The sequence below is a fragment of the Dermacentor albipictus genome, chromosome 7 (assembly GCF_038994185.2).
Source record: "Dermacentor albipictus isolate Rhodes 1998 colony chromosome 7, USDA_Dalb.pri_finalv2, whole genome shotgun sequence".
Lineage (NCBI taxonomy): Eukaryota > Metazoa > Arthropoda > Arachnida > Ixodida > Ixodidae > Dermacentor > Dermacentor albipictus.
Genome location: NC_091827.1, coordinates 45,802,949 through 45,829,413, shown reverse-complemented (window position 1 = coordinate 45,829,413; position 26,465 = coordinate 45,802,949). Strand labels below are relative to the sequence as shown.

The following is a 26,465-nucleotide window of genomic DNA, read 5'->3' as shown; positions in this document are numbered from 1 at the left end:
CAAGGGTCACTCGCGCGCGTTCGCGGACGAAAACTGAAGGCGACTTGAAGAGCGGTCAGCGCCGCTAAACGTGGCGTGGCGGGTCGTGCTTCATCACCTCGGGTGAGTTACGTTCCTGTTGATGCGTGGTTCGCAGTTGCGACTGTGACGTTTACGCAGTCACAGAATGTACAAACTCATTGCGCATTTGGTAAGTCATGCATTCGAGCGGATCAGCGGCGAGTCGTAATTGTCATCATATGTCCTCGCACGTCGATTCGTCATAATATGGCGTCGACATCGAACCACGTACCGAGGGAGTGCTTGTCCTTTTGCTTTGAAAGCGGCATCCACCTTAATGCTATGAAGCATAAGCGGTACTTTACGGCACTTCGAGAAATCAGTGTTGTCAACGCTATTTTCGAGCATGCCGCTAAACTGGGACCACGAGTTCGCCGAGGTTTCGCTAAATCCTGTTGCCAATTCGCTTAAATTGTAGCTAAAACTGTCGAGTGACTTTTCAATAATTGAGGCTGTTTGGAACACTATAAGCCAAACTAAAATCACGCAACTAATCTACCGTAACGTTTGCGTGCACCAGCGAGCCACGCATCTCGGAGGCCACCCGCAGGCTTTGCGGCGGCGGTTCTAGATGGCGCCGGGTGTCCTTAGGGAAGCGCGAAAGGCTCCCCGCTGCGATATAAGCCTCACACACAACTCTTCGCGGTGAAAGCGGCGCAAACATAACGGCAACGCAAAGCGGGAAAATACACAGGTCGGCGCCTGCCCTGTGTATTTCTCTAACTTGTGTTTGCCGTTATTTTTGCGCCGCTTCAACCACGAGGATGAACCGACTCGTCCAGTTTTACGCTTAACTCGTTTCGACAGTGGCAATACGTTGTCCCTATAGCGGCTCAATGCTAACGCATTACTGTCGACAGTCATCGATGAGATGGGTTCTGCCGTTATCTTTACTTCTTTTTGCGCCGGCCCCTAATAGCTATAAAACTAAATGAACTTCGTGTGTCAATGTATCAGCACACTGAACCACTGTCAATGATAAAGGGCGAGACGACACTTGTCAAAACGACTATGAGTGAGCCATGTGGGCGCGCAGTCGCACGCGTCGGCAAGCGTCGGCCGGCGTACGCGCGGTCTTGGCTTTAGTTTAAGCGCGCCCTTCTTCGAGCTGACGTCGAAGGACGAAGTTACACGAGTCACACTCGTCAGCTCGCTGCGCGCCTATCGCACTGCTGCGACGCTTTTCCACAACTGGTCAAGCGAGTCGTGTCACGTGGCTAAACACGTTTTGCCTCCCCGTAGTCTGAAATACATCCCAACTACGAAGCCGATGCTCGACTTAATGTAAGTGACGCGCCTGTCGTGAGCGCGCCGTAGCAAACACGGAGTGAGCGTCTTTCGGCAGGTTCGCGTCACGCGTCATTCGCATCGAGTCAAGCGTGGGCTTCAAGATAGGGTGCATTCCCGACGCTCCGAACTGGACCTGGGAAGCCAACTGGCGACCCTCGACCAGGCCCGGCGAGCCGCGATCGCCAGTGGAGCCCTGTCAGAGAGAACCACCCAGGAATACACCGCGCAACGGTTTCTGCAATAATAGAGTTCCTCCTCCTCCTCCTTCTCCTCCTCCCGAATACGAGGGTTAACGCTGAATCCACGAGGCCCACCGTGGTGGCTGAGGGACGCGCTCATAACCGAAATATGCATGACGTGTCTTGTAACGCGCACGCCGCCGCCAAGGAAGTTATCCAGCCCAGGCTGGTTAAGCCAGGAATTCATTAGAGAGTGTGTGACGCAGTGACAACGATGCTCGATTTCGTACAATAACGCCTTCCCAACTGCACCGTGATGGTTAACCACAACTAAATTATTCGCCATACATGCCCGCGCTTAATTTGTGGCCCATAACGCCATATTTCTGGAGAGAGGCAGAAAAGAAGAACAATCTTTAATGATATGCTCTCTGGAACGTTACATATGCACAATGAAACACCGAAGAACCGATCCTAGTAGGACGAGCCACATTACACTGTTTAATAACTGACGCTATCAGTACGCGTGGCGCTACGTAGTTTATTAGCAGCCGCCGCTAAACAAAGGAACCACCGGAGGCGATGATATACATCCGCTGCAACGGGACGGGTAGGCACCGATGCTTTCGTCGGTCCCAGCTTCACTGGTAGTAGTTCTTGTACGTCGAGTAGGCGCAATGAAAGGCGTGGATGCCTCCGGTCATTAGACCAACGACCTGCGTGAGAGTAATACAGGAAAAAGAAATTACGGCACAAATCATCGAAGATGATAGCCAAAGCCAGCGATAGATAGCTTTCTTGTTTGAACTGCTCCATATCCCGATGCCAACCGTGAATCACAAAACTTAGTTGCAACCACTTCTTCGGCTTTTTCTTTTTCATTAAACGTTCTTCATCCTCAAAGACGCATCAGCATAAATACGAAGTGGTCGTCTCGTTGCCAGCCACAATGCCAAATGATACAACAACACCGTATAGCTTGTTGCAATTGCAGCACCCCGGTTAAATCTTCGGAGCAAACTCCATTACCCCTGTAGTATGTTGGCTCCGGTGCTGGGCAAAGAACCCTTGCAATTATATCACGATGCGATACAAGGTACTCGGGAAAAGTATTTGAGATACAGATATAAGATACTGCAATTATTGCATCTGATACGATAGATTCTATTTGTACCTTAAGATACTTCGATGCATTCGCAAACTTCCTGTTATATATGTATATAGTGTAGCAGGAAACGCGAATGCACGACAATGTTTGCTTGGAAATTCCTGAACCATACGCAAGCTTGCTTTATTTGAATTAAGTGTCTTTTGGCATCTCAAAATTTTTGTCATTCTCGCTCATAGTATAATATTTTTCGTTGCGAAACAATTTATTGGGTTGTTTTGGCTGCTTGACAAGAAATCTCTGTATACGCAGCGCTTGAGGCGGTTTTTGCTTGTAGCTTTCGTAATTGATGGGAATCGCTACCAGCTAGCGGAAAGCCACCTAATTGCAAGAACGTCAATAAGAAGCCATCTACACGATGGCGCAAATAGCGCTGTGGATTTTTACATTGTCCGTAAACGTATTTCCGTTTACGCTATAGCGGATCAGAGGACAGGCGTACAGCAACAAGAAGGCTGGTAGCAACATTTCTTTGTGACGCATCTTTGTATACAGAGAGCACATAAAGCTGCAATGAAGTTTCATATTCTGCTTATCTGCTCGCGTGAGGCGTTCGTTAGCGACGTATTCATTAATGTGCAACCCTTTTACGATTGTTTTTTCTTCGTCGATAAAACTTGTGCAGCCCAAAAACGTTTCATACGTATTGCAGCAGCGCAAAGCGTCGTGGGATACCGCCGTTGTTGACCCTTGTGCCGTTTAGAGCACCGATTACTATCCCACTATCCAATATCGAACCCCACTTTCCAGTTTTTGAGGCACTCCTTTGCCTCACTGCGGCTCTTATATTTCTTTTCTCAAGAGCGAACCAATCACCATTTCTTTCCGCTGCGATAAACATCTGGAGAGGGAACATCTGGAGAGGAAGCGTATCTCTATTTTCGTTTTGTATCCCAGCACCTTCTATGATAAGGGTAGCAACTCAACATAGGTGTCTGTGACGCATGATTCCAATTGCAAGCTTGTGAATGCCTTGCTCAGCTTCACCGGAAGTGGCAGACACAATTACTGGTTCCAGCTTGCTTTCTTTTTTGGGGGGTATATTTTATTTTGAGCTTTCCAAGTTTTCGTAAAGATTTGACACTTTCGCAGTGCTTAAATTCCGAGCCTGCGGACCCCGTGCTGCGTATCTGTAACCCAGAAGACGTCAGTGGAAATCACACACCATGTATATAAGTATTTATGCAAATTACACTTTGTTTAGAGGTATCTCAGTGTACATCCTGCGTTGTACCTAACATTCGTCCCACTCAGCATGTACAGGCAGTCTACTCTGGCGGTCCAACAGGCGTAGGAGAGCAGGCCTCACCAATGGTTCTGAGCAGGCAAACCAACTGGACGAAAAGCTTCGGACCTACTTCTCTGTATAGAAATAAAGGCCTGACTATTTGATGCAACAGGTCTGAGCCTTCCAAGTTTACTGGTATTGCCGACAGGATTTATGAGCCTGACCTCTTGATCTAATTTGTCGAACCACCTGGATGTTTGTTGTCACCAATTTGTTATATTAGTCAGGCCCATTCGGTACAACCGAAAAGTCCAATTGGACCTATTGGATGTCTCCAGTGGGTGTCTCAAAAGAGAATTGTAACTATCCCATCATTTCTAATTGGAAATTTCCAACTGCAACGAGCAACGTTTTCTTGGCTGTTTACCTTCGATGCGGTTAGCTACTAGCGCCAGGAAGCAAACAATGCGTGAAGGGGTTTATCGTCGCACTTACGGGAGGCCCGCCGACTTCGTTCGATTCTCGGACAACCCCGACGCTTGTGAAGATGTACATGAATGCGGCCGTCCCGTTGAACAGCACGTACTGCGAATGCGTCGAAGGCCGAGAAGATAAGTTGGATGCAATCGACGCCAAGCAATATTAGCTTGCAGTTGACTCGCAAACGCGACATGGACCGTTCTGCTGTAACGGTCTCTTAGAACGGTTCTGTTTGATTAGAAAGCGTTCTCCGGCACACGTAGAAACTTCCGTTTACGGAACACTAAGCCAAGCTGGTAGCTGAGACCCACAAGTAACAGCGATTACCTTGTTCAGTCATTAGTGCTATTAACTCTATCATTGCCAACTGCAGCTATACGAAGGCAGTAAATAGTGTGGCAATTAGGCACTAACTACTAGAGGCTCTTTTTGGGGAATATATAAAATATACGTTCGTGTCCGTCTTTAGTCTAGTCACGCTCTCTACCCCATTTTTTTCTGCGCGGCGCCCTTTTATGTGGCGACATCATGCGTTGCGAAGTAGATGATTTATTGAAGTCAGTCGGTGACGTTTCATTGCAGCGTGCCTCGCGTAGAGGCAGTTGCGCGTTGACTGTTTGGCTGAGGGTAAGGATACCTCCAGAGCACGCTGCTTTTTTTGTTTGAAGCGCCACCTATTTTCGCATAGCGCACGGCCTTGACACCTTGCAGGCGGTATCGTAAGCGCGTGATCTACGAACCATGCTTGTCTGAATGAATGAATGAATGAATGAATGAATGAATGAATGAATGAATGAATGAATGAATGAATGAATGAATGAATGAATGAATGAATGAATGAATTTATTTGTGCTGTCTACAACAGAAAGGAAGCAGAAGCTAAAGGCGATGTAGCTTGACCAAGGCTTCTGCTCCCACAACAGTTCGGCACGCAGGCCGTACGCAGCAACATGTATCATACAGACATACTCAAATCAACTGGAGAGTCGCGAGACAGAATATTATTTTCGTGAAACAGAACATGCATTCAAGAAATACGAGAAACCAACAGGATACTCAAAGTACGGTGCATTCCGTTTCAGACGAACCACAACCAGAAAACAAAAGACTGACCATTTATAATGTGGCTCTAATCAGACAAACTCAACATTGTTCAGAATGGGAAAATTTTTTATTGATTTATTCGGATATTCTGTAATTTCATCTTCAAAATCACGTAGGCGATTTAGTAGGGAAGGTGCCTGGTAACTGATAAGTTGTTTTCCGTAATTGGTTTTTATTTTTGGCGTTCTCCTGTTATATTGTCGATGGCTGTAATGCAGATTGGTGGGTACATTCAAGATGCACTGTGATTTGTTTTGTTTAATGTAATGCAGCAACTTGTAATAGTACACCTGGTTTGCCTTTAACATAGATTCTTCCATAAAAAATGGTGTAGTTCTAAAGTTTTGTACAGGGTCATAATATCCCTCGAATGCGCGTAAGACTTTTTTTTGTAGCACTATCAATATATTATAATTTTTTTGCGCAGTGCCCCAAATTAAAGTGCAGTAGGTTAATCTAGAACAAAAGAGTGCGTAGTATAAAGAACTTTTCAACCATGGAGGAACGAGAGTACTCAGTCTGTATAAGCAACCAACAGTTCTGCTTAGTTCGATAGCGAAATTTGTCGATGTGCATGTTCAATAGGCCAAATCTTCTTGGAACCACACTCCCAGAAATTTTTGACACTTTACCTGCTCTATCAACCTATCTTCAAAAAGAATAGCCGCATCGCATTTACGTGGTTTATTAGTAGAAGCAAATATCATATATTTTGTTTTGAGGAATTCATTTGTAGCTTATGTTGTAACCAGCAAGAGAGTTGTTTCAGGTAATTGTTAACATTTAATTCGAGCTCTGTTAAAGTAGCAGCTTTATATAATATGTTAGTATCATCTGCATACATATCTAGTTCAAGAGACTCGGGGACGTCACACAGATCATTAATAAATATTATAAACAGAAGAGGTCCAAGTATTAATTCTTGAGGAACAGCCGTTACGATTTCCGCGTAAGATGAAACATCAATATTTACACAGACATATTGATAGCGATTGGTTAAACAATGTCGTAAAAGGTCCAATACGATACCTCGTACACCGCACTGCTCCAAACTGATAATTATTAAACTGTGGCATACTGAATGAAAGGCTTTCCTAATGTCTACAAGTAAACCTAGTGTGTACATTCTATTTTCAATATTTGTTATTATTTTATGTGAGATATTCAGAAGAGCTGCTTCACAAGATTTATTTTTTTTTGGAATCCATACTGCATGTCACTAATTACACTATATTTACTGAAAAATTTTTGTAGTCTAACATTCAGGGCACTCTCGAACACCTTTGATAGAACAGCTAAGACAGATATTGGCCGGAAATTTGTCATTAAATGTTTATCGCCACCTTTGTAAATAGGGCATGCGCGTGCTATATTGAGAAAATCAGGAAATATACCGCTTTCAAACATTCTGTTTATGATGTGAACAATGACAGGTGCAATTAGTCGGCAGTATATTTAATCGGTACTGGTCTCACATCGCCATACCCGGCAGAGACGTTGTTTCTTTTACTTTAAACAGCAGCTGCACAACTTCAGCAGGTGTAACAGGTGTAAGTATCACTGCGTTAGTAAGACTGAATTTATTCACTATAGATGTGGTCATGGGTTCCCCCCTGTCGGGATGCTGGATACTGGAGACGAAATATTAATTCAGAGCAGCTGCTGCTTCTCTGCCTGTCAACACGCCAGTGGCTGTCTTTATGTTTATCTCCGTGTTCTGTCTTTTGGCAGATGTTAAGTCTCTAACTTCATCCCAAACTTTCCTAGGGTCATTTTTTTATTTTAGTAAATAACCGTCCATAGTACTCAACTTTTCACTTGCTTTAATTCACTGTTGACCTTATTTCCATATTTTTTGTAATCAGTCAAGAATTGCGCACTCCTGCACTTTGTAAACAGGTGATACATTTTGTTTTTTTCATGTTATCATTTTAGCAAATCAGCATTTATCCAGGGTTTTCGTATTTTCTTGCTCCTCTGATTGCACAATTTCAACGGAAACGCTAGGTCGTAGCACGTACTCATTTTATGAAAGAACAATTCGTAGGCTGCATTTGGATCTTGTTTTTCAAATACAGATGACCAGTCTGTTGATAGGATGGAAGCACGAGAATTTTCTAATGCGCTTGCGAGGGAACTGCGAATCTGCGCTTTCTTTCCTCCCACCCCTCGTTTGTGCGCGAAAGGAATGAAACAAGGTCAGTACAATGTCGAAACCTGATTGCGCTACCTTCCCCAACCCAATTTGTGAAATTATTTGAATTGATCAGTTAAGTATTTCGATTTCTCGCGCACACCCGCCTTTTCCAGAAATCCTCCTCAAGGATCAAAATTTTCCTATACCAACCACTGCAGGCAATTTTCGAAGTAATTTTGCTAGTTTCGCCCGAACGGCCCGTAGATCTTCGAGCTGGACAGCGTTTGTATATTCGGCGCTGAGACTGGAGTCGTCGACGAGCACGGATACTCACGTAGAAAAGGCTGGGCAGGTAGTAGGAAGAGGTGGCGCTCAGGAAGCTGGACACGAGCATGAAGATGCCGTTGAAGAAGAAGGTGTACGCGGTGCCCTCCAGGCAGCTCTGCGATTTCGTCTCCGTGTTGCCCATCATGAAGTACAACACTAGGCCGCCCAACTGCGATTCACAAGACGCACCCAATTAGTCCCAAGTTTATACAACTTTTCGAAGCATTACATTCTTCTTTTAATTGTATGGAGTGCCATAGCACAGAAGTGGGTCCCAAATAAACTGCGATGGGCACCTCGGGCTAGAATATGTGCATAATCAATAATAGACGGTTGGCAGCAAAGCTTTATAGTTGTAGAATTAATAGAAGTGAACACACTGAATGTCAATTAAGGAAACAATGGATAGGTTAAGGTTAAACTGAAATGAAATGTAATTCATTTCGTGGATTAGACATTTATGGACAACAGTAACAGTACTGGTTTAGTGAATATAACCACCACAACAAAGCGATAAGTAGTGCAGATATAATGCAGTCCAACAACGAGAACTGGTATAGGCAAGAAAACGTTGCGAAGAACAATTCGCAACAAGAGCAAGACACTTTATATCTTCGTCTAATTAACTCAACGCTAGTAGGTCGAGTCTGAACTCGGCCTAACCAAGCTCCACCCGACATGCTTTGCGCGCAGGCACTGCAATGGCGAGTCGAGCCACCCCTCGCTATCGGGTTGACCAAACTCGACCCGACACTTGCTCTGCCCGACAGGCTAGCGTTTACGTGAACCCCAATAGCCGATTTCGGCTTGAAGAGCCGACTAGGCGCGACTTTGTCGGATTCAAAGCATTACTGCGGGACACCGTGAACTAGGACAAAAGCGCAGTGCAGGCAAGAACAAGTGTCTGTCCTTGTCTCTTCTGTCCTCGTGCAAGAATTCGTGGTTCTGTACTTTGAATTATGCATAACGAAATGAGGGGGGGAGAGGAGGGGGCTCGAACCCTCGTCGTTTATAGAGTTCACGTAAACGCGGCCTATGCGACGTCGCAAAAGACCGCAACCGTGGCGAACGAGGCGTGTGCACAAAGACGGCATCTTACGATCTCCAAGAAGTTGAAGAGCCCGTTGACAGTGCCGACGTACTCGTCGAAGGAGACCTCGAATACGCGGCCGCGAACTGCTACCATGGTATCCGCAACGGCGTAGATCCTCGAGGGAGACTCCTAGGGCTGGTGTCGACGGTGGAGGGAGTGTACGGCCTGTCGTTCGAGGGCAGCCTGGGCGCGAAAGGGGCAAAAGATTCACGGACCTGAAGGCTGCTCAGGGACAGCTCGGGACAGCTCTAGTCAGTCCTTAGGAGGAAGCTTTCGCTCGGGGACACCTACCTATATACATGGGAAAATACGCAGGAATACAAATACACAATGAAAACGAGCACAACCCATCATCTATGATGGGATTCGAACTATGACCTACACCGCTAAAAGCCAAGGTTCTATGTATGTCAGTTGCGACGGGAACGATCTGCGAAGCGCGGTTTCTGGGGAGCTGAAACACTTTTCGCTGCTTCAAGACTCCGCCCTATAAAGATGTTTCTTACAAAAGTTACTGGAGGGAACTATGACCCTGTGGTCGTTAGGCGACCATGGGAATGATGCATGCCTTTGTATGACCTTCGTTCTTGGCGCTTCCAGCGTTCTTGTAACTACATTTACAATGACTTATTATCTTTCTAAATATTCAGGTATACCGGTCGCTTTAAGAAAGCCACCAAGAAAATTAGTGCCCGCACACACGCGTATTCATTGCGAATTGTTGCACTTATGCCGCAATATGCTGCTCATGTTGAGCAATGTTGAACGTCACAAAAGAAAGCTTGAAGCTAGAAGGAAGAAATTCAGTCAAACTAATGTACTGCAGATCATTGCCTTGCTGACTAAACTATCCTACTCGCAGCTACGGTAGACAGTAGCTTCATAGTCTCCTCAAGTCATTTCTGCAGGAAGCCCTGCAGGTGCTACCAAATTTCCTTCCGGAACTGCAATGCAGGCAGAATCAATTGAAGACAGATGATCAAGACATGCTAGACGACTCCCAGTATGCGCGATAGGAAAGAAGTTTATATGCCTGCGACAGCGTCGCTCACCTAGCACCAGGACCGTCCGGATTGGACTCTTCTTCTTCGTCGGCTCTGTGAATGTTGCGCACCCACTACGTATTTCCACTAGGTTTCCATTGCGAACCATGGCCAAGCGCCCTTGGCAGCTACGTGCTATACATTGGATGCAACAACTACTACAACAATAACGACAACAACGTAATACGGGGCATTCAACAGGCAACGCTCCTTAAGGGATAGTTAACCGTTTAACCCTAGAGCTTCCTATTAACTCACTATAGATACATCTGGTGCTGTGATCATTCAACTACAATGAGAATAACGGTTGGTATACTGATGTCTCTGCTATTCGCGCCCGTTGCTTAAGACGTTCTTGCTGCTTTATTTATTACCCCTTTTATGCTTTAGTTGGCCCAAATTTCAAGAAAATCCTAGCTTTTATAACCCCGAAAGGCATCAGACTGCGCACATGTGCGATTACCGTGAGAACTGTTGCATTTATTGCTCAATATATTCTTGAAAAAAAATTTAGTTGCAGAGTTATAACTTAGTTTCAGAGAAACGAAGTTAGCCGAATCCATGTGCTATCATTTCTGATGGAGGCTCCACTTGCTCCACGCTTGTAGTCTGCTCTTTCTAGTAACTTCATTATCAAGCCATCTGCGCTCAACTACCACTTTATGGGAAACTTATGTAGGTAACAATAAAAGTCGGGAAGAAGGCAGCGTGTTCCTAGAGATCGCACACAGGCATCTGATATTCGATCAAGTTAAGCGTAAACGTGTATTGCTAGCGAGCACGAGTTCCACTGATGATAATGATTACGGTGATGATGGCGATGGTGGTAGTGGCGATAGTGATGTGATGATGACAACAGAAATTTCGACTCATACCAAGTGCAGTGCATCGGCGAACAATGGGGCTGCGTGGACAAAAAGTATTTTGAAGGCTGTTCGATTTAAATCTGGCGGATAAGGCTGTTCAAGAAGAAAAGGAAAGGACCCGATATTGAAAGCGGAAACACGGTCACAAGCATTGCTGATGGAGAGGTAAGTCGAACGCAATATTTGAATCAAAATGGAGATGTCCGCCCACAGCAAAATGACTGACATGCTACTAAAGAGTATTAGGTTGACAGATGAAATAAAAAAGAAAAAGAAAGCAGACACAGAGGACGAATGGAGATGATCAGTAAAATCAAGAAAAAATCTAATTGCAGAGACGTTCCTTTCTGAAATAAATAAGACGTAAGAAAAGAAACATATTAAAGGGGCTCTGAAACAATGTTTGAACATAGTAAGGAAATGTTGCCGATTTGTGAATGAGGCTCCTGTGAACTTGTGAGCTAAATATTATTTCGCAGCACGGAGCAGGGATTCCACCTCTTGTAAAATTCGGACTAGAATAGCTTTCTCTCACTTCCGCAATGTCGTCATGCAGCGTCACCGCAAGCAGCAGGACCCGCAACAGCTATTGGCTAATTTCGTAATCGTAAGAGCACTCTTAGTAATAAAAATATTGTTCAATTGAGTTAAATAAACGAAAAGAAAGTCGCACTCTTGCCCGAAAGGCGAAGCGTGGATTGCGATAGCAAATTAGTAGACAGCTATACGAACTCAGAATAGTTGTTTTAACGGCCGTATAAACTTGTAAACATAGGCATACTATAACTAAATTAACAAATACGATGTCACGCACACACAAGAAAACCTGAGCACACATCTCACCCAATGACCGCGGAAACTCGCTGTAAGTACGCTGTAGTGAGGAAACGCGGAAGCAGCAGCGAGCGAATTGGCCTTCGTGCTGCGTCTCGCATCAACGCGAGCTAAGCCGCGAAAACACAGCGCGCGGCGGACTCAGTCTCCGTCGCAGATGGCTCTCTAGATTGCGCGGTCCAAGAGGGCGCGCGCGGCTACGCAGCAATAAAGCCCCTCGAACTTCGTGAAGTAGTGCCACGCTTTGGAGAATGCCGCCTCCTCCTCGCGCGCTCTGGCCGAGGCCGCCGCCACGTCGCTATTGGCCTAATAGTATCACGTGGGCCCTAGCACTTTGCTTCAGCACCATTTTTGCTCGAGAAGCGTCTACAGAGTGGCGAGGAGCGCATGTTGATGCCGTTGCTACGTTCGAGCATTGTAGGCGGCGCCACGGTCGAGGAGGGAGCGCGAAAGAGAGGAGAAACGAGGAGAAGTGAATGCAAAGGAGGAGAGTGGCACTACTTTACGAAGTTTAAGGGGCTTTACGCAGCAACCGCCGCAGTAGAACGTGCCCTCCCTCACCTCCCTCCGGAACCGTGCGCTCGACAGAAGGCGGTGCGCTTCCTCCCTACTTGCCTCCCTTGCGTGCGGGAGTTGGAGCCGCCATCACTGGCTCGCCTTGGCACGCTTTGACTCACACACGGCGCGCGGCGACGGTGCTTTACACGGAACCTCACAGCGACGGCGACGGCGACAGCTAAACTGCACCTGGAGTGTCCATAAATTCCTATCGCGATAAAATCTGCTATCTGAGCCATTTGAGTCTGCTATCTCAAAGACTGATAAGCCATTTCCTTGTTGCACGGTTGGGCCAAAGATAGCCGCTCGTGGCTGCGTCAGCTACGTATTGCCTCCGAGGTGAACATCGTAGCGCGGATACCACGACCGCGACGGAGTGCCGCCATGAGCTGCCTCGCGTTCAATGTTTGCCGTTTGCGCTGCGATGTTTCCAGCACACTAGTCGAAATGAAAGGGGACAGAAAGCACCGGTCCGATAACTGCGTCTAACTTCGCTTGTGCTCGAAATATTAGAAACGTTATTACTGCAGGACATTTACGAGGCGACGTAATTTAATAGTGATGCCATTATACCATTACTTAGAAAAGTGTTTTCAGGGTCACTTTAACGAAAAAAGGTACTCAGACGGAGAAAATCATGCAGGACTTGATCAACACTATTTTGTGAAAACGTCAAACGCGTTTTTGCCGCGAGCAGTGCAGCACCAGCGTTTTCCAAGGGCCCGACAGCGGGTCACACTTCAAGGCATGTATCTCGGACGAAGTTCAACCAGCTTTTAATTGGAATTCCTAACGCACGAATCTCTGACCTGCCCTCAAAATTTATAAGGGCCTCTTTTCTCACATTTGTTGCTTCTTAAATTTTTTTTGTTGTTACTCTTGTGAGGAGTTCATCCAGCTTTTAATTATAACTCTTGATGCCGCAATCCCGAACCTGCGTTCAAAATTTACATGGTCCCCCCTTTTTTCGCGTTCCTTGCTTTCTTAAATTTTATTTTTCCGTCACTCTTGCGACGCTCGCTACATACTCCTCTCACACATTCCTTTGTTTCAGCCATGAAGAGTCACCTTCGTATGTTTATGTTTTTCCTGTGCCCCGCAGTGCGTATATGCTGTTCAATGATTTTTGACATCACCTTCACACCCGTCAAGGACGGCAAGTGTTAGTTGGTGTGATGAGATATGGAAATTAGCAGATCATAGCACAAAACTGACTGATTCTAGACTGGGTTATTAGAGCTAGGTGGAACAAGCATTCATCCTAGCAGTGGGCATACATAGGCGGGTGCTAAAGATTGCATAGGAAGGAATCAGTGGAACAGTATTTAGGGGTAATCATACCGAAATCATAGATCAACGTGCAACTATACGACCATGCGTAGATGGCGGTGAGGCTTTTGAAAGAAAAATGAGAATATGGTGCAACGATTCCAATATTTCTAGGAATTGTTTCGAGTAACAACTTCAAAAGGGCAATGGAAAGCCAAGCTTTTGCGCATCCGCCGTTTGATATCACGAAGGACGTAATAAATTGCAGCAAGTTTCTGCTTAAGTTCGCCGTCTTCTGTCCCTAGCAGCGGGAACTACCAAAGCGCTGTCCACTTTCACATAATTTGATTAAGTACATCGTTGCAAACTGCAGGACACCACGGGACAAAAAGTTACAGAAGCACTTAAGTCTCCTCACGTGCATTGAATGCGAAAGCATTCTGAATCCTCCGCGCGGTACTCTTCACTTGGTCATGCGCTTGAACTGGGCAAAGTCAATTATGAGGGTGGGCCAGTGAAATCTGGGAGTGGGCCTGGTCGGTTTTTGAACGTGGGCCAACTCAATTTACGAATCCTGGGGGTGGGCCACCCAAATCTTGTGGGTGGGCAAAGTCAATTTTGGGTGTGGGCCAGGTCGGTTTTGAACATGCGTCAACTCAACTTCTGAATCAGGCGAAGTCAATTTTGCGGATGTGGGCCGCCCAAATTTTGGGAGTGGGTAAAGTCAATTTTGCGAGTGGGCCAGGTCGCTTTTGAACGTGAGCCAACTAAATATTCGAATTGAGCAAAGTCAATTTTCTGGGTCGCGAAGTCAACTTTTGCCAAATACAACGGATATTTAGCAATTTCGTTATTAATACATCCGTACCAACTCGCTCAGAGATCAAGCCCATTAGTTATTTGGTACAGTCGGATATGCGGTGGTTGCAAGATTTTTATCGTGGAGAGCGGTTGAGGTACAGCAAGAAAGGATAAACAGGGTTAATTTCACAACAAATGAAGCGGAATCCTGCCACGTGACATAAAAAATAGTCAAACCTGCTTTTAAATTGTAAACAAGTTTGTATAGTTCGCTGGAACGGCTACTTATTCCATTGGTGGAACAACAACTTCCCCTTTCGGCGTAGCTCCTGGCGCAGGCAAGAAGACTGTTTGGCGCAGCAGCAAGCACTTCTGGCGCAGAGTTCAATGCACGTGTTTTCATCATATACCACGCACACTTTAACTCATATAGTCGACATATCGTGGCGATGGGTTTGCGCGAGGCTTACCCCGCAAGCGCGATCAGGAAATCACACGACGCTTTTCGACACACCGAGGCACAAATGGCGCTACCACCGCTTTCGTCGATACGGCCCACAGAAGGCATCAGACAGACAGATCGTCAACAAACACGTGTTTATAACACAAGATGCGACACACTGCCATAGTCACGGCTTGTGCGCAAAGGCTTACCGCAAGACCGATCAGTACGCGCTCTTTCACTATACATCACATCACGCAACGTACTCATGTCATGCCATACATATTAAGGAGTTCACGACGTTGTGCGGCTACAAGAAAAAATTTGCCTCAGTGACACTGCGCATGGGAGAGACCTAAACAGGGCTCTGCGTCGGCGACTATTTCACTGAAATAGCGCAGCGACCCAAGCTCGACGCAAAACTTCAACAAACATGCCATCGCCTATCGAGGTGGCGCCTCTCGCCGTATACCAAATTGGACCTCATCCGCTAATAACAATGCACCACGTGCGATTCTGATCGCAGCGGGTATTTTACAAAGCCCTGCCATCAACCATAAACATCGAAAAAGCTTAAGTTTAATCCGAGAATGTGACATCCTCCTTCGTCAAGTTGCGTGGTACCACGGAGGTTCGATGGCCACCGAAACGAAGCGCCACCAAGATGGTACAGCGGCACTAAATTGTACTTGCGTGAGAGAAAAATGCGCGAAGGCCGAACTGCACGGGCTCCGACGGACCCATATAGATTCTCACTATACAATGCGAAATTCCATGGACGGGCCTCTGCTTCCATCTATGGTGACGGTGATGATGATGATGGTGATGATGATGGAGTGCTGTTGATTTTGGTTTGTTTTGCTAGCTGCGAAGCATTGACGGAAAGGGGGATTCGACCTTATGCATGCTTTCGCGCAGGCGCGGCCCAATTTTATGCTTAAATGCCGTTTTGACGCAGCATGGGGCAAAGGCCCGTCTCTCCGCGCAGTTCGGCGCAATTGGCGCAGCCGGTCCGCCACTGTTATTGAATATATTCGTTGGAAGGGCTGACACATGGGCTTGCTTTGGGAAGGGGTAATAGGCACGGTATTCTACATCTCCCTGTAGATGCCTGTTTCCAGGACGAAGGGCCACACACGGTTAATCAATCAATGAACTAGTCGACCTATGAGGCCTGCCACCAAGCAGACATTATCTGACTTTCCCAGCCAGCCAGCCAGTGTACATTCTGGACACTTTCAAGTTCCACCATATTGTCAAATTCTGAAGTGGCGTCATTTTCAACCAATCGGAGCTCCCATGATGGCGAATTCGACAATATGGAGGAATTTGACAATTTCTGAAATGCCATCCTCGCTTTGCTCATGCCACGCCGGCCCAGCGCAACCCAGCTCAGCCCTGCCCGTTGAGCCACCCAGCCAGCCACCAGCCCACCGCAGGTAGCCACAGCTAGCCATACGATAAGTCAGTCAAAGACCAGTCACTCTGTTACTCAAAGACACCCATTTGCTGGTTGCTCAACCTACAGTAAGATCAAAAACTTCGCTATAATCGAATTTTGACTCGCGACAAAGCGTCAGGTAGCGGTTTACTTATGTTAGTGGTACGCTGCATTGAAGCAGAGCCAAGCATGCAGTTCACTTTTTCTACCGACCAGTCCTGCATCACCAGTTTAACAGTAGAGCCACACCGTCCCTCAATGGGCTGTTTTCTGAACAGGGAACTTCTATTTACGACCGAACCACAGAGATTCTTCGGCGACAAAGTATCAGCGCGGTGGCGCGCAGATTAACCTTACAATGCATGCGCGCAAAAAAAAAGTTATATTAAAAAGTACAGATGACGCTTTGCAACCCAGCCAGCTGGGCTTTCGACGGTGCAGACTCCTCAGAACCAACCGGTATCTCCTTTCTGGATGTACACCTTGAAGTAGGCGTAGACACAGTGCACGGTGTGCAGTCCTCCGACCAAGTAGCCGATCATCTGAGCGTAGTGAAAAATAGAAGATACGCAGTAATAAATCAACATCGAATCGACATCGACTCGACATCGAATCAACATTGAATCAACATCGAATCAACATCGCCGGCGCAAGCACTGGCTACGCAGTCATGGCGCTTTGCGGCTGAGCAGACGGTTGGTGGTTCTGATTTATTGGTGCATCGTGCGTAAAGACCCCCCCCCCCCGCCCCCGTTCTCCTCGCGGTTTGAGCATCGTAAACAGATAATCTCGGTGCTTCGATCACGTGCTGACGATCGTATCAGCAATGTATCACACGACTGTACGGCTCGAGCACGACTGAGAGCTCAAACGAATGCCCGCGCGCTTTTCCACTCGAGGGATCCCCGGTTTCCTGTCGGAGAATCAAGGCCAGACGCGTAAACGCCTTTATGTGAGAAGCGATGTTTGCAACGTCAGCGATTACGACACCCGTCTTCAGTAAATGATACCCTTGGTGCACTTGAAGCCCTTGCGTTCAGCGGGAGCAGTGGTAAAGCAAACATGTCCGTAATAGACATTAGTAAGAGGCGATTGGAGGATTGGTGGAAGTAGGGAAACGACAAAAGACGGAGACGTACAAAAGCGCAGATCGCAATAGGGGATCAGAAAATTGGGGAGAGGTGTTCATAGTGTTTTTTTTCTTTTTTCATTGTTTCACCTAGGTAGGACATTAGGCAGTAGAATAACAAGAGCTTGGTGGCGCATACATACATACATACATACATACATACATACATACATACATACATACATACATACATACATACATACATACATACATACATACATACATACATACATACATACATACATACATACATACATACATACATACATACATACATACATACATACATACATACATACATGTAAAGTTGCTAATCCCCGCCATAGAGATTAGTAAGAGGCGATTGGATGATTGGTGGAAGTAAGGAAACGGCAAAAAACGGAGGCGTACAAAAGCTAAGTTTGCAGTAGAGGGTCAGAAAATTTGGTTGTGGGATTTCATGGTATGTTTTTCTTGTTTAACTCAGGTAGGACATTAGGTGGCTTGGTGGCGCAACCCACCATCCCGTTCTAAAGGGGACGCTCATAACAAATCCCTCCATGGAAGGAGGTTTACAAGAAGGTTTACAACTTTCAGATTAAGGAGATGTAAGCAAAGTGCCACACTGAAAAAGCATGTATACAACATACCTGATTAGCTCAAGCAGTCTAAGTAAATATTTATTACTGCCCTGTTTCAAAGAGGATAAAAAAAATCATCATGTATAAAAGAAAAATTCCCACCCACATGCGACACTGCGGCAATGAGAAACGCCTTACTGAAGGGCTCCACATAGAATTTCAATACAGGGGGTTCGTTTACGTACACCCAGAGCTAGCAACGCGAGCGTAGTTACCTTACAGCCCCAGCTGAATGAACACGGGTTCGACGAATGCGGGTTTTGACTATACAATACATTTACATAGCATTCCTAGCTAAATGCTCGGATGCCAGCGACACACTGTGCTCACCGAATAGACCGGCACTTCTTGACTGCCTTGCATGGTAGAGAAGGCGCCGATAAAGTAGCAGAAGGCGCCCACTCCTTGGAAGGCGACGTACTGCGAAAAGCAAGAAAGAAACTGTTCGTCATTGCCAATAGCGTGCACAGGTTACTAATGGAGTGCGCGGCGTGAGACAGAGAAGTGAGCTTTCGAGCAGCGTAAATCTATCACGCACACTCGAACACAAAAGCTTACAAACCTCTCGTATCGAAAGTTGGATCGCACGACATCGCTTCTCCCCGCGACGAGGGTGTGGACAGCAACGAAAAGCGTCATCTTTTTGTTCGTGATTCAAGGAGTTTTGTTTAAATTTCGTTATTCGCTGACGTTGCCCCGTGCCGTTCTATAGCACCGAATGCCGCATCGGCCGCGAATAAAACGGCTCGGGGCCCGTCCGGATGCTTTTTAACGCTTCACTGACAGGACAAGGCAGGACAGGACAATACAGGACAGGACAGCACAGGATAAAAAAAGCAGCGTGAACGACAAGCAGCGCCGTGTATCATCCCCTCTGCTTGTTCGTCCTGTATTCTTCCCACTGTTCAATGACGCATGCCTTACCAACAACGCAAAAGCCTTTACCCCCTCGCATGCCTTTTGATGCATTCACGACACAGTGCACCCATGAGTAGGTGGGATTCGCTCTTGTTTTTCGGTCGGACTGTTCATTTTGGAATACAACGCCTAGCCTTGCTTTTTGTGAAAATCAAATGGCCGGAACCTTTTTTTTTTTTACCTTCCAGAATGTGTTTCAAATTTTGCTGAGAATTAACTTAGGTTTAAGTTTGCCTACGGCAAGAGACTGCTCGCTTTGAAGATACGGTAGTCCGCGGTGGCACTGAGGCTATAGCGCTGCGCTGCTGAGCACAAGGTTGGTAAGATTACTTTCAATGGTAATCGATGGCCCAATGAATCCCAACGTTTTCCTAAAGAGCGAACCATATACAATTAGAAGCGACGCGGAGTACCGCACCGACGTGCCTAGAAGGTACGTTATTAAGTGTATAAAAAGATACGCAAATAAGAAAATAAAGTATTCAAATATTTATTTGTTTGTTTAATTAATCATATTAAAGTAATTATCTTCTATGAAAGACCGCCACTTAACCTAAGGTGCACATTATGTTCCTCACGTTCTTATCGCGCCAATTTAACTGTTAAGCATAAAGTATGGATCAAGCGAAATATTATTGGCACCTCTATTGTGCTTACACACACTTATGTTAGTGCCCATATTGGATATTCAGAGCCTAGAATATATTTTTGTGTGTATTTTGTCTTAGCCTGGTTTTGTTTGCAACGATATGTACTGCTGAGGAAGTGGGCTGAAGCCAGTGCATTATTACAACAAACAATTTCCCGCTGTAAAGGCGGTTGCTAACAGCCTTGCTAAACACAAGAGCATCTAGCCGAACCAACTAGCCTAACATCTTATCATTCTAAACCAAATAAGTTGCAGCAGAGTTACTCGTGATGACACGTACAGTCGACCAATAAAGTTCACGGACCACGGGGTCTCAGAAAATGCTAAGTATACGAGCAGCCTTTAAAAGTAGCCAGTAAAACCGCGCATCACAACGTCGTTCGCATATACCAGTAAAGGCTGAAAATGGGAATACCAGGCTGCATTTGGAGGCTGCGGAGATATTCCGCTTTTTGTCAGGTCTCTTGGTCCGTAAACTTTTTTTGGTCGACTGTACACCCGGCCACAAAATATTACGGACCATGAAATCTGACAAAGAGCTCAATATCTCCGTAACCTCACAACGCAGCCTGGTATTTGCATCTAGGACCTCGACTAGGATATGCTAACAACATTGCCGCATACAATTTTACTGGCTATTGCTACAGGCTGGTCGGGAATGGAGCGTTTTCTGAGATCCTGTGGTCCGTAAACTTTTGTGGCCGGGTGTACATCAATGGGCTTTTCGCCCTCTGACCCTTCGAGCCCGTAACAATTTACGTGCTGCATAACTCACGTAAAGCGTGCGCGGCAGGTAAAAGGCGCACTCGGGGCTGGACATGCTGGCCACCAACATGCAGACGCCGTTGAAGCTGAACGTGAAGGCCGAGCTCGACAGAAAGCGCACCGCCTTCGAATCTCCAGGGACGGCCGACACCAGCACGTACAGGTAGAGGCCGCCGACCTGCGCGCGAACAACTTGCGAGTTTGTGAGCCTCGAAACACGCAGCCTCCGGGATCGCGCGCCGCGCCCATCTCGGAGCCCACGCTCGAAGCGTACGTTTTTTTTTTTTTTTATGCGAAGCATATTACTAGGGCTCAACCCAGCTCCTCAGGCGCGGCGGTGTCGCCTTCAATACCACGTGACACCATGACGTCACGACAGAGGAGAAACGGGGCTCCAACTCGCGCCGTCACTCGCGGCGTCGCCTTCAAGGCTGACCACGTGAAACCGTGACGTCACGACAGAGGAGAAACGGGGCTCCAACTCGCGCCGTCGCTCGCGGCGTCGCGGCGGTATATAAGCAGCTGCGCTTGCCTCTGCTAGACACTCACGAGGTGAGATGCCTCCTGGAGACAGAGCTGCTCGTTGGAATGAGAAGCGAAGGTTGCGGCGTGCTACAGAGACTGTTTCTAGGTGGCTTTGCTACGGCGCAGCGACTACGCGCCCCGCATCGGACGCGGTGAGCGTCGAGCAACGCAGCGTTCGGCGCGACAACGAAATGTGCGCCTGAGCAAGCGCCGCACGCCTGAGCCGACGCCGACGACACCGGCTTTTCTGCGACACGAGCTCCTTAACGTTGTCGCGTTAAAATAAAGGCTAGTATGCTTCGCATCCAGGGCTTAACCTTAGCTAAGCCACAGCCATTTTTTTAACTGTACAAACGCCGCTATAGGGGATGCCGATCGCAAATAAATGGTGGCTCAGCTGACGAGTTTGTAAACGACGAGCAAATGTTTTTCAGTGAACTGGAGCGCCATCGCATTACAGTAGTGGGACGAGGGAGCAGCGCCTCATCGGATGCAGGTATAAGAGTGTTGTGTTCGCTGGGGGAGATTAGTGTAATAATACAAATACGGACATCGTTTCTTTTTCCTGTTTTGAAGGATGCTAAGATGGCGAGACTAGGAAATATTTTCTTTTGCCTAATTAGAGACGGCGCATCAGTAGGCGGCATAAAAGGAATCGTTCTGATCGAATGACTTGACATTATTCGGCAGAAGTTATAGGCAGATGTGGGTTCGCCCAGGTATTGGCGCTTCCGCGCAACAACCGTTGTTCTCCAGCGGCAGAATCATTCGGAACAGTCACCATCCATGCTTCAGCTATTCTCCCCACGAAGGCCAATTAAGATGCAGTCTAAAAAGCAACAGACATTCGATCATTTCCACAAGCAAATTCTATCATTTCCATTCGTATATACGAAATTCCCGACATTCACACAATCCTACTCGAAAAATTACTTAGAGCAGAACCTTGGTTTGAGCTAGTTGGTCAGTCACAATCAAAAAAAGAAGAATTCACGGCGCGAACTAGATGGGGACAAAGAATACGACAACACGGCCGCCAACGTTCAAAATAAGTTTGTTCAGAACGAAAATCTTTCAGAAACACGGCCTAGGCACGTGATCGCTGTGAACACGCTGGCAGAGCATGTTCACGAAGTTCCATTATGTTCCCATCGCGAAGTTTATAGGCCGAGCTAGGGAAAAGACAGAGAGGCAGGTTAGAGGCTTATTAGATCGAGCGCATATGGATGATGCCTGTGTCAGCATGCCGTCTCTATCTCTTCTAGACAAGGAGCTCCTTTTCTTCTGAGCAACCTTCTGCGCCTAATGTGCGCAGCTGGTCACTGAGCATTCGTTCTTGCATTCGTTATGCTGTAGCACGTTAACCGTGATCACCTGACTTGGCTGCGGTTATGAAAAATTGCTCCTTTGAAGTTGGGAAGTTTGGCGCTCGTCGTGTCGCTGTGTGTGTTATTTGTTGTTGTTGTTGTTGTTGTTGTTCGCGTCTAGTTTGCGCAGTGAATTTCTTTGGATTACTGAGAAACTAGGCACACTTCGTGCGTTCGCTCAGAGACCGGCACCTCCGCGAAGTAACCGCGGCTCACCCGGCAGCAACAATCATTCCACGCATTCACCACTCACGTCCGGCTTGCTCCCTCTAGAATGTAATACGCGGCGATATCCCTCATATTCGGACTGAACGCGAGTGTTCGATTACATTGTGACTTACGTCTTAGTTGACATCAAGGAAAAGAAATGGGCATGGGCAGGAATGTAATGAGGAGGGAAGATAACCGATGGTCATTAAGGGTTACGGACTGGATTCCAAGGGAAGGGAAGCGTAGCAGGGAGCGGCAGAAAGTTAGGTGGGCCGATGAGATTTAGAAGTTTGCAGGGACGACATGGCCACAATTAGTACATGACCGGGGTTGTTGGAGAAGTATGGGAGAGGCCTTTGCCCTGCAGTGGGCGTAACCAGGCTGATGATGATGATGAATTCGCAATCGGTTATGAACCGAATACCACAAACCGTGGGTCGGCACGCCCACTCGCGACTGCAGCTGACTCGATCCAGGCTGATGTGATAGGCTTGAGAAAACGCGTGAGAGAGTAACAAGTGATGAGAGATGGAGGTGACGCGACGCGGGTATTGAGGCGAGCGCCGGTGATTTCAGTGAACGTGGAGTGTGAACGAGAGAGAGAGAGAGAGAGAGAGAGAGGGAGAGAGAGAAGGGAAGAAGGAAAGGCACGGAGGTTAACCAGATTGAGTCCAGTTCGCTACCCTACATGTGGGGAGGGGAATGGGGAGTGCGAACGAGAGTGCGCGTAAGAGAGGGCATGTGGATATGAACGTGACTGCCGGCGACTGTTAGTGGCCGTGAGTTTGTGCGCGAATTGGCGTCGACATTGGCCGTGCATTGGCTTCGACGCGCGCACATGAGCGCGAGCGGTTGCCAGTAAGCGTGAATGAATGTCACTGTATACGAACGCGAGCGAGTGTTGGTCATCATGAATACAAGCGCGAGTGAGAACATAGTCTACAAAAAAATATTGGTGTGCTAGTACAGAAAACCTTTATGTTGGTAAAGAAACATATGACGTCGCTGGCACGCAGGCGCGTGGGCTGAAAAAAAAATGAACATTTTGTGTTGTTTTTTGTCGAGTCACTTCAATTCACGGCCGCAACAAGCTGTGCATTCCTGGACGAAGATAAAGGACTCATGACCGATATAATCGTGCACTAATACGTGGACCAGAAGGTTTGCGGTAGGCAACCGTAGGGTAGCTATGTCTATGACGTCATGGCCTGCACGGAAGCTGGTCGTTACGCTTATTCTGCAGACATATATGTACCAAGGGCTACTCGATTCGCGTACGAAATTTTAAATGTCCGCACACCCAGATTTCTACACTTACCATCTCCAAGAAGTTAAGGATTCCGTTCGGTCTGCCCACGTAGTTGTGGAGGCCAATGGTGAAGACAGGCCTCCTCTTGATTCCGAAAATCGAAGGTCGCGGCAACGGCACCTCTGCAGATCGCAGAACAACAACAACAACAATAATGATAACAAACGCAACAGCGATAATTATCCTACGACATAGGCGCGTTTAGGGGCCGCGCACTGGCACCTCCAACGCGATATTCGGCAACGCTGCGCGCTCTGCGATGCCAGAACCCATCCGGAACGGCGCACAAAAACCCCCGAGGTGCAGGGAGAAGTCGCGGGCATCCGAGGCAAAGCGCCATGCGGCACAGCGCTCAATAGGGAAGCATATGGCCGCCGTTCAACGTAAGGAGCTCAAAGACTACACCTCCACGTGTATAGTGACGGCACTGTGTGTCAGCCAAGAGACTGAGCCACTGCTCCCAATACCAGCGCGACAGTGCACCAGTAGCTTGCCAACCATTCATTGCCGATCGATGCACCAGTAGAGCATCGTCACCAATTCCGTGACGACAGAGTTGTGCACCAGATTGCACGCACGACGCAGATAATCTTGAACGTTGAAGGTCCCTCGCCTTCGATCAGGGAGTCCGCAAGCCGCGACCAGCACGCCAAAGGACCAGTGGCGCAAATAACAAAAACTGCTTTAATTTACGATATAATGAAACACTCAAACAATTACCGCAGCCTCGCCGCCAATAGCAGAAAAGAGCGAGGCAAGGAAGCAAGCAGCAGAACAGCGAGGCAACAAAATATACAAGCCAAAGGGAGCGACGAAAGAACGGCTGTTACAAACCGTCAACCAACACGATCTTTCGGTCGATAGAATAATGCACAAAGCGCAGAAAGCAAGCAAGCACCGAACCAGGCGCGCAGACACAGTCCCAGAAGCGAACAAGAGCACTCTTTCACGCGGACATAACGCAAAAACGCTTTTCGCCCCGCTCTGCAGCACGCTCGGAAAGAAACCTAGACGGGCCACGCCCCACCAGCGCCTCCCCAGGCCCGTGCCCCGAAAAAAAAAAAAGTTGGCTGAAGGCTTAGCTTGGTTAAGCCTGGAAGATTGCGAAAACAATATCCTTGGCTGCGCCTTGGTTCGGCTGATGGACATGGTTGCCCTTTGTTAAACTTATGGCTATACATCATCCGACATAGCACAAGGCAGCGCGCCGACCACTGCGAGGAACCGAGCTGTTTATCCTCCCATTTATCCTCCTAGCGTGACGTCACACCAGCGAGCGCCCTCTCTCGGTAGCGCCGCAGCATCTGCGCGCAAGGCTTCGCCTCCACCATCGATGCCGCGAGCTGGCTCCCCGTCTCTCGGCCTGGCGTGACGTCACACCAGCGAGCGCCCTCTCTCGGTAGCGCCGCAGCATCTGCGCGCAAGGCTTCGCCTCCACTATAGTGTACTAGAATAATGTTCTAGTATTCTTCAAGTACACCATAGCCTCCACCATCGATGCCGCGAGCTGGGGCCCCGTCTCTCGGTCTGGCGTAACGTCACACGGTCACGTGACGCGCAGCTGCGTAAGGAGGCGCCACGACCACCCATGGGCCTAAAGTGCGAGCAGTATTGCTTTCGCAATAAAAAGCCCCGAGTGCCGTCTCCGCTGCTTTCTTATCGGACAGCCGCCTTCCCGACAGTCCCCGCGCGAGTTCTTACGATAACGCGATCGGCGCGCGTGCTCCATGCGACGAGTGCCGCTGTGGCGCGCGTTTGAAAGGCTTCCCCCGTGCGCGCTGCAGAGAGGGCCCAAGGGCCCGACAACGTACACGCGAGCACCGCGACCCGATTAATCTGTAGTTTACGGCTGTGCATGCGTATAACATGGCCACACCACGAACATAACCAGCGATAACAGCGTGCTCGTTTTTAACATCTGAATTTTTGAACAGCCCGACAGCGGTCATAGTAAGGAGGCTCAGGGTCAGAGCGCTGTTGTCCCGTGCGCCTACTCTTTGTCCTGTGCCGCGCTGTTCAAACCATCGCTGTTAAACCAGGGTGTCGAGATACGACGACCGTGCTCGAAGACGTCTTTGTAAGCTGAGGGTTGCTCCTCTTACCCGGTACGAATTCGCCCAATAAACAGTTATGGTGTTAACACTTTTGACATTGTTCCTGGCGCTTCCCAGTCACTGTGATGTGACAACGTTCAGCGTGAGCTACTGATAGGACGGAGGAAAAGTTAGGAGTCGGTTCGCTTGCCTACGTCAGGAAATCCGGAGAACTCGGAGACGTTCATGTTGCCGCAGCCCACTTCCTCTATTTCTTCTTCCACTGGTTCACTTCGGTTTGGTTTGGTGCCTGTGGTTATGGCTCAACCCACTACGAGAGATTCACCATAAAGAAGGGGCGGCAGTTGGGAAAAATTGGAAGAAATAAGACTTAAACGAAATTTTGTACGAGAGGAAAGTAAACGGAGGGACCGATTTTTATGTCATAACTTACGAAACCGACAAACAAAGACACCAAGGCCATGGCTTAGCGGAAATGACATGTACAGCCATTTTCAATGCAGGAAGTACACAACACTTAGCTGGAAGAAAGGCATTACAGCTGAAACTCGATTTAACGGAGTGATGACCGCGTTCGAATTATTTCGCTAAATCGGGAA

At 47.6% G+C, this 26,465-nt stretch overlaps 1 protein-coding gene across 4 annotated transcripts; it reads right to left on the bottom strand.

The window, feature by feature from the left end:
- Positions 1–1,928: 1,928 nt before the first annotated feature.
- Positions 1,929–26,151, bottom strand: LOC139047960 (uncharacterized). 4 transcript variants are annotated; one of them, XM_070522169.1, is made up of 9 exons: positions 26,057–26,151; positions 23,822–23,934; positions 20,412–20,579; positions 18,400–18,489; positions 16,778–16,862; positions 9,073–9,249; positions 7,981–8,142; positions 4,421–4,510; positions 1,929–2,245 (listed from the first exon to the last, which is right to left on the bottom strand). In XM_070522169.1, the coding sequence occupies exons 1-9, from the start codon at positions 26,091–26,093 to the stop codon at positions 2,031–2,033; spliced, it is 1,137 nt and encodes a 378-aa protein (XP_070378270.1). In that variant the 5' UTR covers positions 26,094–26,151; the 3' UTR covers positions 1,929–2,030. The 4 variants fall into 4 exon arrangements, with proteins under 4 accessions (XP_070378270.1, XP_070378272.1, XP_070378271.1 ...); XM_070522171.1 differs by having other exon boundaries at positions 26,061–26,089; XM_070522170.1 differs by lacking the exon at positions 4,421–4,510.
- Between the last annotated feature and the right edge of the window lie 314 nt (positions 26,152–26,465).

Excerpts from the sequence above, each read along its gene's own strand:
- LOC139047960 (XM_070522169.1), bottom strand. The coding sequence starts at position 26,093 with ATGAACGTCTCCGAGTTCTCCGGATTTCCTGACGTAG. Across the intron at positions 18,490-20,411 it reads ACCTGCCGCGCACGCTTTAC|TACGTCGCCTTCCAAGGAGT; the intron begins GTGAGTTATGCA and ends TGCTTTTCGCAG. Across the intron at positions 9,250-16,777 it reads CATCCAGAAAGGAGATACCG|GCTGCCCTCGAACGACAGGC; the intron begins GTTGGTTCTGAG and ends TTTCGCGCCCAG.